The sequence below is a fragment of the Microtus oregoni genome, unplaced genomic scaffold, assembly GCF_018167655.1.
Source record: "Microtus oregoni isolate MIOR12 unplaced genomic scaffold, Mior012 000013F_ref0000133, whole genome shotgun sequence".
NCBI lineage: Eukaryota > Metazoa > Chordata > Mammalia > Rodentia > Cricetidae > Microtus > Microtus oregoni.
The window spans coordinates 34,676,299-34,688,874 of record NW_024543072.1 but is presented as its reverse complement, the minus strand read 5'-3'; the positions used below and the strand labels follow the sequence as shown (position 1 = coordinate 34,688,874).

The 12,576-nt window shown below is 45.0% G+C and overlaps 1 protein-coding gene across 1 annotated transcript in view; it reads left to right on the top strand.

Annotated features, from left to right (window-relative positions):
* The first annotated feature begins 1,127 nt into the window (after positions 1-1,127).
* The window catches only part of F5 (coagulation factor V), a 77,700-nt gene continuing 66,251 nt past the window's right edge, over positions 1,128-12,576 (top strand). The window contains exons 1-2 of the mRNA XM_041663108.1: positions 1,128-1,384; positions 4,508-4,596. Of these exons, the coding sequence (XP_041519042.1) occupies positions 1,227-1,384; positions 4,508-4,596 (247 nt within the window). The 5' untranslated portion in view covers positions 1,128-1,226. The remainder of the gene's footprint in view (positions 1,385-4,507; positions 4,597-12,576) is intronic.

Sequence of the window (12,576 nt, the reverse complement as noted above, 5' to 3'; positions counted from 1 at the left end):
AGAGAGGAAAAACAATGGGTTTTTACAATATAGTTAGATATACGTGTCTGTTATTAATTAATTTTTGGTAAAGGGTCTCACTGTGTAACATAGGCTGATGTCAAGCCACAAACCCGCTTTCTCCTCCTTCAGCCCCCATGTGTTGGGCTTCACGTCTTCCTTGAGAAGGGCCTTGTAAACTGACTGAAGAATATGAGCAAGAGAACAAAAGCAGGAGTGGGGGTGGGGAAACCGCTGAGGATCCTGGGTGGTGCCTGACTACAGTTTACTGGCTGTGCTGGAAGCCTAAAGCAGAGTTCTAGGGAAACAGGGACAAGTCCTTTTGGTGATTCAGACACAGTTCTCAGCTTCCCCACCAACAGAAAAACAAAATCTAAAACAACATGCTAACACACTTCAAAACGTGGCACCACAGAGCAGGAGAACATTAGCATAGACAAGAGCACAGCCTGCAGCTGCCTTGGCACTGGAGGAGGAGGCATAGCGTTTACAACATTTTTCCCCTCAAAATAATTGGATCAAGGAAAATTAGAATTGCCATCCTTATTTGGCAGATGTCAAAAGTCCTCCAGAGATATAAGGTGATTGGCCCAAGACCACACAGCCACCGACTATCTCAATTAAGTCCTGTTCTCTGCTACACTTGAGCTGGTGACAAGCCTTACCAGGTGGTCTGTGCCTTGGGAGAAGTTACCAATGCAGTCTAGGACGCTAACCTGTTGGTGGACTTGTTCTCTGGCCGTTTTCTGTGCCTAGTAACCGCACAGTGTTGTTTTCCTGGGATCAGAGGATGGGTGTTGGATCTAAGTGAGGCTTGCAGAAACCGGCAGGCAAGCTTAAACTTTGACCCTTCCTCCCCGTCCGGCCACCCTCCCCCGCAGGTGAAGGGTAGATGGATGGGATTGTGATGGGGGCAGGAACCCTTGGGCACAGTTCCTGTGCCACAACCTCCAGCAGGGTTGCCCTTTCTTTCCTTGTAGTACACAGTCCCTAGTTAGGTTCCCTAATAAATGCCTCTGGCCACAGGGGGCAGTGACCTCAACAAGCCCATGCTTATATGAGGCACAGCCGGGAAAGGGAGGTAGGGTGAGCCAGCCACCGCAGGGGACAGGGACACTGCGTCCTCAGGCTCCTAATCCTCCTGGGAGCTACGACAGCTACAGCGCACAGCGCGGACAGAGAACTGAGCACTGCTGGCAGTGGCAGTGCGCGGCGGAACAAGGGCCATGCTCCTAGTCGGCCCGCGCCTCTGCGTCCTGGTGGTCCTGGGCACCAGCTGGGCGGGCTGGGGCAGCCACCCTGCCGAGGCAGCGCGGCTGAGGCAGTTCTACGTGGCTGCTCAGGGCATCCTCTGGAACTACCATCCTGAGACTGCAGACCCAAGGTAACTCGGGGTGGAGTCCAGGTGGGCTTCCTCTCCAGGGAAGAAAATCCACTGTAATTACAAGTTTTGTTTTCGGGGGGGGGGGGGGGGGTCGGGGGAGAGAGAGAGAGAGAGAGAGAGAGAGAGAATACAGGTAAAGTATAATAATGGTGGGTCCTAATTTTGTCTCCACTGATATAATTTATCATACTGAGGATGAAGAAAGTTTTCAGTGTGAATAGTTAGCTATGGTTAACGGTTTGTTCATCACTCCCCCCCCAAAAAAATGTTAGATCCTTCAACTGATGGGTTGAAATGACCCGTCTCCAGCACCCTCTTACGTCTTTCCAGCCTTCTAACAGTCTGCACAAAAAAAAGGAAGAAAGAAAGAAAGAAAGCAAACGAACTTTGAGTTACATAACATTTATTCCTTGTAGACACAGACTCCTCTTCTAAAGGAGATAATTTAGTGACTCTTGCCTTAATTTTGTTGCCTTCCTATAAATGACTTTCATAACGTTGGCTCATGGAAAAAGGACACACTTGTATTTTCATCTTTTCTTGACTTATTTCTGGCTACCTAAGTGGCTTCATTTTTTTTTTCTTTCACTTTGGATTACTTCCTGGAATTTGGCTTATCCTGGATATTTTGGTCTGCCCTGAATATTACCCATGTTAGTGACGAGGTTTACTGTGGCCACTCAACGGTGTGTGTAACTATGAGGAAGTTTAAACACACTTTGCCAATTGGAAGGTTAATTGAAAGCCTTCCTGATGTTAACCAAACCATAGATTTTTACTCAGCATTTACAACTACTGGTTTTATTTTAAATGGCAAGCCTAGCCTTCTAGTTGACTCATTTTTTTTCCCTTTTAGTTGACATCAAAGTTTAAGTGATTGTGAAAGATGTGTTCCTCTTTTACAATTGCAAAACCAAAGCAATCCGCCAAAAAATACTGTAATATTTTGAAAGCAATGTGTAACATTTTAGGATGAAAGCATAATAAAGCATTTAATTTTTGTTTTTGTTGTAACTGGGCTATTTGGGAGGGCATTACAGTCTATCTTTATATTATGCTAATAAGAAATATCACATTAAAATGATTTCAAGTATTGCATTTTTTTAGAGTCATAATCTAAGCCATACACACTCTTAGGAAACTGCCATTAACTGACCCCTCCCCCCCCCCAATAACATTACTTCCAGTGTTAATTTCCTGCTTTGGGTAGAACACAGACTTGGTGGCTGGTTTGTTCAGCCTGGAGTAGGGCACAGGTAGGTGTAAGTCAGAGGACACACAGTTAAGGATAACAAATTCAGATCAAATGTACAGCATGAGGACCCCATTAACAACAGTGTGCTACATAGGCAGGTCTTTCCCTGGCAAGGAGAAATGGATAGTGGAAAGGGAAAATGGGTAAGTTGTTTGTCTTAGTTAGGGTTTCCTTTGCTTCCATGAAACACCTTGACCAAAAGGCAGGTTGGGGAGGAGAGGGTTTGTTTGCCTTACACTTCAGCATTGCTATTTGACACTGAAGGAAGTCAGGACAGGAACTCAAACAGGGCAGGATCCTGGAGGCAGGAGCTGATGCAGAGGCTATGGAGGGTTGCTGCTTGCCGCCTTGCTTCCCCAACTTGCTCAGCCTGCTTTCTTATAGAACCCAGAACTCAAGCTCAGGGATGACACCATCCACCACGGGCTGCCCTCCCCACATTAATCAGGAATTGAGAAAATGCCTTACAGCTGGATCTCAAGGAGGCATTTCCTTAGCTGAGGCTCCTTCTTCTCTGATAACACTAGCTTGTGTCCAGTTGACAACACACACACACACACACACACACACACACACACAGAGTCGGCACACTTTTGGTAGGGAAAACTACTAGAGGAAGCTCTTAGGATCTTCATCGCTCCTGGGAACTCTGGTACCATAGTTATCAGGCTGCAGAACCTCGGCTACCCTAGAAATGGAGAATGGGACAGAAGCCTCCTGGGTCTGGATAGAGCTGAGGAAATGGTTTAACCCTCCTGGACCTTGGCTGTGCTCTGTATCCTCTACATCTTCTTTGGAAGTGACTTCATCTTTTCTTTTCTTTTTTTTTTTTTTTTTTTGGGTTTTCGAGACAGGGTTTCTCTGTGGTTTTGGAGCCTGTCCTGGAACTAGCTCTTGTAGACCAGGCTGGTCTCGAACTCACAGAGATCCGCCTGCCTCTGCCTCCCGAGTGCTGGGATTAAAGGCGTGCGCCACCACTGCCCGGCTGACTTCATCTTTTCAATGCAGGTTTTTGGTTTGCTTCCAATACAGATCCCAGAGTTTTGCCCTATTGCTCTCTCCATTCTCTCAACTCCACTAGAAAGAGGCTCCACGTTCCCTATGGTGGGACACTACGCTCAGCCTTAATTCAGGGGGGCTTGGTCCTGCCCCAACTTAATGTACCAGACTTTGTTGAATTACCATGGGAGCCCTTACTCATTGGGGAAAGTGGATGGGGGAAGGAGGAGAGGTGAGGGGGGCAAGAGAAGTGGTTGGAATGTAAAATGAAATTAAAAACATAGGAAGAGAAAAAAAGTACCAATTTTTATTCCTCAATCAAGGCAACATAAATGAGGCTTTGTTTGCTGTGTTCAGTAACTTTGCTCCTTTTAAAATATAACTAAATAAAGATTCTGGATGCAAAAAAAGAAAAGAAAAGAAAAGAAAATAGGGTCCAATGAATAGACACCAATTTACCACATTTCCCATTGATTCAAATTTGCATAATGAAAGTGGAAAAATTTTAACTTATATCTGATTAAAAGATTGAAAAATGGTTCAAATATATACTAATCAGTGACTTATATTTTTAACTTAGACCTGAAGTTTGACTTTGCACTATGTGCTTATCTTCCTTTATAGAAAAATTGATTCTGAAAAGCAGAATTGGAACAAAATTTGGCTTACATTTATGGAAAACTCTCATTAAAGAGACCAATGATTGTTCCATTGATTTCACTTTATAAAACCTTGGACTTTGGAAATACAATAAAATGTTGTCATTCCATTTTTATATACAAAATCTGAGTGCATAGACACCTCCTTTTCTGGAAGAGGAATAGATATCACATGTGAATTTCAAATTAGTTTTTCTATTTTATTTCTAGTTTGAATTCTAAACCTTCCTTCAAGAAAATTGTCTACAGAGAGTATGAGCCACATTTTAAGAAAGAAAAGCCACGATCTAGCATCTCAGGTAAGTCTGAAATACATCTTTTTAAAAAAATTATTCTTTGTGCTAGGGTTTGAACCTACAGGCATGCTAGGAAAAAAGCCCTACCACTGATCCAGATCCCAGTGCTCATTTACATTGTTATTCTGAGACGAGATCTCACTAAGTCGGTGACCCAAGCTTTGAACTTGCCTATAGCAAGACTGTGAATTGTGATTTTTCTGTCTCAACTTCCCAAGTATCTGAGATTATTGGTCTGGCCCACCAGGTCTAGTTTGTATTTCTTATAATTGTAAATATAAGTTTTCATGGGTAATATTATATTCTTTATAACTTGAAATATCCACACTGTGAACTGGCCAGATAGCTCAGTGGCTAAAAGGACTTGCTGCCAAGCCTGAAGAGCCAAGTTCATCTCCAGATGAACATGGTAGGAGGAGAGAACTATCTCCCAGATTGTCCTCTTCTCTCTACACAGGCACCATGGCGTGTGCACGCATACACGCACACACACACACACACACACACACACACACACCCCAAAATAAGTGTGTGTAAAAATAGTTAAAGATCTACTTAGTTACCTTCTGTTAATATGTATGATATTTCTATCAGACTCTAGCTATAAAATATATACATCCAGATGCAGTGAGAAGATGGGGCTCCTTGTTCATATGATTGAGAATTTCAGAGACAGGAAAATTTAAATAAACAGGGGTTCTTCTGAGCATGGGGCCCTGTGGAATTGAACAGGTCCCACGCCCACACAGTCAGTCATGCTTTTAACCTTGGTCAAGAAAGCCAAACAAAGCGTTTCAGTGTTTGAATCTGTATTTATTCATCTGACAATCCACAGCTGAGCACCTTCTGTGGGCTTGACGTTGAATTAGGCTCTATGAAGACAAGAGTCAGACAAAGTGAACTCAGACTCTCCTGGGGTTTGTGATCTGTTTGTCTGGACACAGAAGCATGCCAACAGAACGAGTCTGTCATTGTTTCTATCCAGCTTCCTATAGTCATTCAAAGGAACTGCGTATGCTTGACCCTTTGCATTTAGCTTTCCCAGTAGCTATGGCATTTGAAGAAAGCCTCTCTTCTATTTTTCTTTGATGCTTCGTTAATCAAAGACGAATTTGGCAAGGGCTCTGGGATCTTCATGACAGACACCTATTTTACAGGAATTACAGAATCTATCCAGGAAGGACAACATCCAGTCGGGCCCCTTGTCATCAGGTCTGCCATTCCTCCCCCACCCTGGTGATGATCGACCATCTTTCCCAGGCTCACCTTCTGCCTCATCTGCCTACCCACCCCATCCTCACTGGCTGCTCTCCCCTGTCTCATCTGGTCTCCTTTATTCTTCAATTCTTCCTCAATTTGGGTCTTTCCTTCAGAAAAAAAAAAAAGTCATTTTCTGGTAAATCGTATCTAGAAAAAGGGAAATATCTCTCCTTGGCCCTCTCTGCCATTTTCTTGTCTCTCTATTTTTTCCTCTCAATTTTTCACATGAGAAGCCAGTGTCATTCTTTACAGTCTCCATCTTCCTCCCTCCCCTGAGCTGCTCCGGCATGACTAACCCTGTCTCCCTCGACTGTTGCCTCTGAGACGGCAGCACCGTCATGTGTCATGTCTCTCTGGTTCTGTCGCTATTTCTAGGCTGCTTGACACTCTCCCTTTCTGGACCTCTTTATCTTGTTTCCCTCCTGAAACTTCCTCTGGTTTTCCTCTGAGTTTCTTTTCTATCTCTTCTCCGAGGCTCCAAACTCAGTCACAACCGTGGCTTTGAAAGACAGCCACCGGGAAGCCACATCCTCTAAGACATTCCCTTGGTTTTTATCCTCTCCCAACATTAGGAAGTCTTCTCTTCTGTGTGTCCCCAGCACCAAGGACTTAGGCTTACCTCTCTGAGAGGCTGTGAGGACCAGACTGATTAATGAATACAAAGTACTTACAAGAATGCTCACACGTGATAAGCACTTAATACAAGCTAGCTACATTGTTGTTCTTGCTGCTATTGTAGCTATGAATTATGCCTCCATTAGAGCATGCCGATTATGATAATGTGGATCTATCAACACAACTATGTTTTTGTTCATTTTCTATCTCTTATGCATTATAATTTATATATTTATTTGCCTTGAGATAAGTACATTAAGTATTTCTTCCTTTTAATGATCCAAACCTAAGAATACCATATTTGAGGGGCTGGGGATATAAAAGTGAATCCTGACTTTCCATGGTCAGCCGTTAGAGATGACTGATGATAGAATGTTCTAGCACAGTGACAAGGAAGAGAGATGCTGAAGGGTCTCCAGTCTAGCGGTGAGAAGAGAGAGGAAGAAGAGGGAACTGGAAAGTCAAACAGTGGGGGTGAAGGGGCATAAAGATGTATCTTAGAACAGCAACGGAACAGCAGAGCACATGAGGGTTTAGAGCAGTGGTTCTCAACCTGTGGGTTGTGATCCTTGGGGGGGGGGGTTGAATACCCCTCTCTCAGGGTCACCCCAGACCATTGGAAAACACAGGTATTTACATTACAATCAAAACAGTAGCACGATTACAGTTATGAAAGAGCAATGAAAATAATTTCATGGTCGAGAGTCACCACAACATGAGGAACTGTTTCTCAGTGTTAGGAAGGTTGAGAACCACTGGACTAGAGAGACTCAGTCAGATCATGGAAAAGCTTTGTCTTGAGGGAAGCAGAGAGTCGCTAAGCTAAGTGGGAGAAAGACAGACCCAGGTTTGCCCTTTAGTACTGGTTTCACTATTGGTCTAAGACTGTGAAAAAAAGCACAATGCCGTAACACATGTATGAAAATGCCACAATGAACTCCATTGCCTCCTATGCTAACTAAAAATTAATTAGAAAAAAAAAAGATCAATCTGTTCAAGTCTGGAAGATGGATTAGAGACTCGCCAGAGAAAGTAGTAATGGGACTTTAGTGCCGATCCAGGAAACAAGGCAGCAGGGAGGCCTGAGGCGGAGAAAATTAAATGAATTCCAAAGATACTTAGGTGCTAGAATCAACTAAACAGGTGGCTAACTGGATGGGAAGAGGTGAAAAGGGGGTTGTGATTGACTTCAAGTTTCCTGGGTGGAATATTAGAGACGATAACATGCCTGCCACTCAGTAAGAGAGAAAATTTAAGATAAGAAGGAGTCTTGTTTGCAAGGATAATGAGGTCAGACTGGAGACCCAGGTGTCTGTAGAATTTCTTCCTAGTGTTATCAAGGGAGCAGGTGGGTACGGAGTTCTCTTTTAGGCGGGAGAACTGAGATAGATGGATACAGATACTCAAGAGATGAAATAACCACAATATAAATGAAACTCTGAGGGAACGAAAGATCACACAAGCAAAATGTAACTAGAAGAGGAAGTTGCAACCAAGCTCAAAGGAGCAACAGAGACCAAGGGGTAAGCCAAGAAAGCAGTAGTCATGGAAAAGCTTGAGAAAATCTTCCCAGAGAGGACAGAAGAGAACAGAGAGCATGCTTCCCTGGAAGCAGAATCAAATGGCACCGAGGTCAATGGTTACCAATAGACGGAGCAATAAAACGGCTATCGTGGTGGGGTGAGAACTGATGGGGTGGGGGAGGCTTGGGGAGTGGATGGCGGTAAAGAACCGGAAACACAAGGAAAGTATGGTTCTTCCTGAGATGCGCCTCCCACTGCGAAGGAGGCAGGGACGTTCTGGAGATAAATAGGAGGTTCAAAGATGTTGGAAGTTGCACAGGAATCTAATATTTATAATTCAGTAGAAAAGTTACCTGTGGAAGAATTGATGGATCCAGACACAGAAGAATCAGGAAGTGCTGGTATTAGAAACTGCAGCCAGCTCAGCCTTGCATAGAAAGGCTACTCCCTCGCTGTGAGTCCCGGGGTGGGGCATTGAAGGTCACCTATAAACTTACTTTTGTGTTTGTGGGTATTAAACTGGAGGCTCGCTTGTCCTCTCTTGCTGAGTCCAGTTTCATAATCCAGTGCAGAGCCTACCGTGTTCAATAGACTCATAAGAGATTTTTAACTTGTAAGTAAATAAATGGGAACATATTCCCTAGGCTAAGACGAGAAGACAAGTGTTCAGAGCTGAATGTTCTGTGGCTTTGGTCAGGTTCCCCAGATATTGATGTCATTGCTAAGTGATGCATTGTGCTGAAGGCACAGAAACAGACAGAACCATGGGCAGACTGGAGACTTCTGAGCTGATAGAAGGAGACACCAATCGTTTTTCAAAAGGGAGACCACTGTGCCAGGCATCCTTCCAGATGAAGGCTTCTGTAGTGAGTTCCTGACTCAGCCTTGTAAGTCAGAAGAAGACCTTGTGAGTCGGTGAGAACAGCCCAGATCATGTTTAAGACCTTGGACCTTCAACATTTCTGTCAGTGTCTGTGTATCATAGAACATATTTAATGTGGGGGAGCTGGGGAACTGTAGCATCCATTTTTATGCAGCCCCTTCTTAAACTCCCAGTTCTGCCTAACTCTGAACCCCTCCCCTGCACGGTAGAAATGCTGGTGTGATCATCATTCTAGCCCAAGAATGCAGAACCGAAGAAAGAAAAGCCTCTGCCCTGGCTCAGATCTGGATTTGAAGGCTAGTTAGCGCTGCCCGGATCTAGCCCTGTGTTGTTTGTACCTTTGCCGTGTTTCCTTTCCCAAACACTTGGTGGGTGTGGTTCCAGCCAAGCCAGGAACAAGTCCTGATTCTTCACCTCTGCAACATCAGGAGCCCAGACTGGTTTACTAAATTGAAAGCAGAGGCTAGTCATTTGGGTTATAGGTTGAAGGGCCCTTCCTGGTGAGGTTGACGGACACCTAAACAGCTGGAGAGGTCGGATGCAGTTTCAGGAACCCAACTTGGGTTTCAAGCCTTGAGTCTCCACGTTTTTCTATCAAATCCTTGTCCCCAAATGCGCTTTAATTGCTAACTGCAGGCTGTCTTGTATGGTGTCATTCTTTGTTGGGCAAAGAGCAGTGGGTCTGGTTAGCTCATCTACTGCAGTCTTTCCAATTCTTTAACTGCACGAGATTGGCTACATGCCCCACAGTCTTCTCCAAGCCCCAAGGTACATCACTCCTTCCCCAGCCTCCATTCTCTCCCATCAAACCATCAGCAGAAAAGGGCTTAGACACTGTGGCTGAAAGAGGAGGCGAGTCTCAGCCTCGAGTCTGCGGCATGGGCTAAGGTATTTGAGTCAGTTATGAAAACATTCTGTGGCTGTACCTTAATTTGAAAGAAGCAGGAAGGGAGTTTGAATAAACACCCCACACTGTCAGAATGTCCATTGAAGTAAGAGATCTTACTGAGTCAAATAACCTAGGAGAGTTTTCCTTGGCAGCCGGCATTCATAGCCATGTGACACCAACAAACAACCGTGCAAGAGAAACATGACAACAAAATACAGCGCCCACTGTGGCCATACTGTCACAAAGTCCTGGGCTGCTTGCAGCCTGGGCGCTCTGTGCATCCTTAATAAATCAGGATGAATGGTAGCATTCATAAGACAGGGTCAGCCAATGAGGCAGTCAGAAACCAGAAAGAGGAACCCATCTGGACTGGTCTAAGGAGGTTAGGGTCCTAACTATTCCAAAGAAAGAATTAGGAAAAAGTTTCTCTTGGGAGCTCCAATATTCTAGTCTCAGCAATGGCAGGGAGTCACTGAGTGACCTTGAGCAAGCCAAGCTCCACTCTCCCACACTTCCTAACACACACACACACACACACACACACTCCCCAGGCTGTGTTAACCATCTTTGAAATGAGGTCGGAAGAATGTAGCCTCCATGATCCTGTCCAGAGCAAAGAGAAAAACAAGCAAACAAGCTTCCGGTATAAAAACAACATAAATTCCAAGATGGGTGTGTCAACAAAAGGAACAGGACAAGAGTGGCCAGAAAGATAGGAGCAAAGAAGGCAGGAACTAGGTGACAGTGGCCAGAAAGATAGGAACAAAGAAGGCAGGACTAGGTCAAGAATGAATAGGAAGACGGGAACAGAGCAGGGGAGGCAGGATCTCTGCTGAGCTGTGACAAATCACCACACAGTTAGTGCCTTGGAAAAGCATGAGTCAGCCAGATGTCCTGGAACACATCTATAATTCCAGCTCCAGGAGGCCAGAAGATGAGGAGGAGGACAAGGCCAGCTAGGCTACATGGCAAGAACCTGCCTCAAAACATGAATTAATTCTTTTCTTCTTCTCTTACTACAGTTCTAGATGTGTGGGGGACCAACATAGGGTTCACTAGGTATAGACAGAGGAGTTGGCAGAGTCCTGCCCCCCTCCCCTAGAAAAAGACTCTTTCTTGATCTTTTCATTAATTAGAACTGCCCGGGTTTATTGATGTTTGCTCCTTCCTTCATCTTCAGAGCTAGCAGAGTGGCATCTTCTCATTTCCCCCTCAGGCTTCTCCAGTAACCCTTTAATGAATGCCCTTGCAACTACATAAGACCTCTCTGGTAATCCAGGAAAATCTCTGACTGCCATACTGAATCATTAATTTAATCATAGGTGTGCAGTCTCTTTTGCCACACAAGGCAGCACACTTCAGAATCTTAGGCATTACAACGTGGAAGGGAAGGGGCATTGCCCTGCCCACCACACACGCCACACAGAACCATCAAGTGGTATCTTCCATCCCACAGCATGCTGCTCTTGTCTATGCAGCTCCCAAACAGAAACTTCCTGGTGCTGTATCACCTTGCTGACCTCAAACCCCTACCACATAGCCAATCCATTCTACAACTCCAAGATTTCATCTCCAGTGTACGTAGCTGACACTTTTTTTGCTGAAGACCTTTCTCCATTATGTCCTTAATCTTATCAGTGTCTCTTTCAGAGCCTTCTCTTGGCCTCTACTCCAGTTCCTCTCCAGATCATTCTCAATAAACATAGAACATTTAAAATAAAAAATCTGGGCCAAAGAGGGAGAGAGAGAGGCAGGGAGGGGGAGAGAGAGAGAGAGAGAGAGAGAGAGAGAGAGAGAGAGAGAGAGAGAGTAAATAGAAAGTAACAAACAAAAATTAAAGACCAAACATCTTAGAAGTCTGGCTCATATTGTATCTTGCTGAAAAACCTCAACAACTCTGACTGTTATCATATGAAAACCAAACTTCCAAATGCCACCCCTGGCCCTGAGTGACCTGTCCAGGATGACTCCTTCAGCGGTACTTTTGACACCTTGCTCTCTTCCCTAAGAGAAGGTACTCTCTTCCCTGCTTCACTGGCCATCAAGGGCTCTTCAAGTAGGTTGAGTCTTCTGGCCTCTTTTTGCAAATGCTGATTCCACTTGTTCCCATCCCTTTGTTTCCCTGCCTTGGCACCGCATTGAAAGGCTCACTTCCCTCAGGAAAGCGCTTGCCACACCTGACCCTCTCCTGCTCACAAGCCCGGAATAGACTTTATACATTGGCTGGCATAGTCTGTGCCTTTCCCATTAGCTGGAGCTGCCTGTGTTTCTTGATGCATTTCTCCATTCTTCCATCTTCGTAGGCAGGAGAGGGGCATCATCTTTGATGCTATTATAGTTTATAACTAAGTATTTGTGTGATTAATTGTTAGATGTTTCTCTTAGTATGTTGTGAGCTCTAAAAGTCAGAGAGTGTCTACTTCTTGCCCATGTGTCCCACAGCCATGTGTCCCACAACCATGTGTCCCACAACCATGTGTCCCACAACCATGTGTCCCCACAGCCATGTGTCCCACAGCCATGTGTCCCACAGCCGTGTGTCCCATAGTTGTGTGTCCCACATCCATGTGTCCCACAGCCATGTGTCCCACAGCCATGTGTCCCCACAGCCATGTGTCCCCACAGCCATGTGTCCCCACAGCCGTGTGTCCCATAGTTGTGTGTCCCACATCCATGTGTCCCACAGCCGTGTGTCCCACAGCCATGTGTCCCCACAGTCGTGTGTCCCACAGCCGTGTGTCCCACAGCCATGTGTCCCACAACCATGTGTCCCCACAGCCATGTGTCCCCACAGCCATGTGTCCCACAACCAT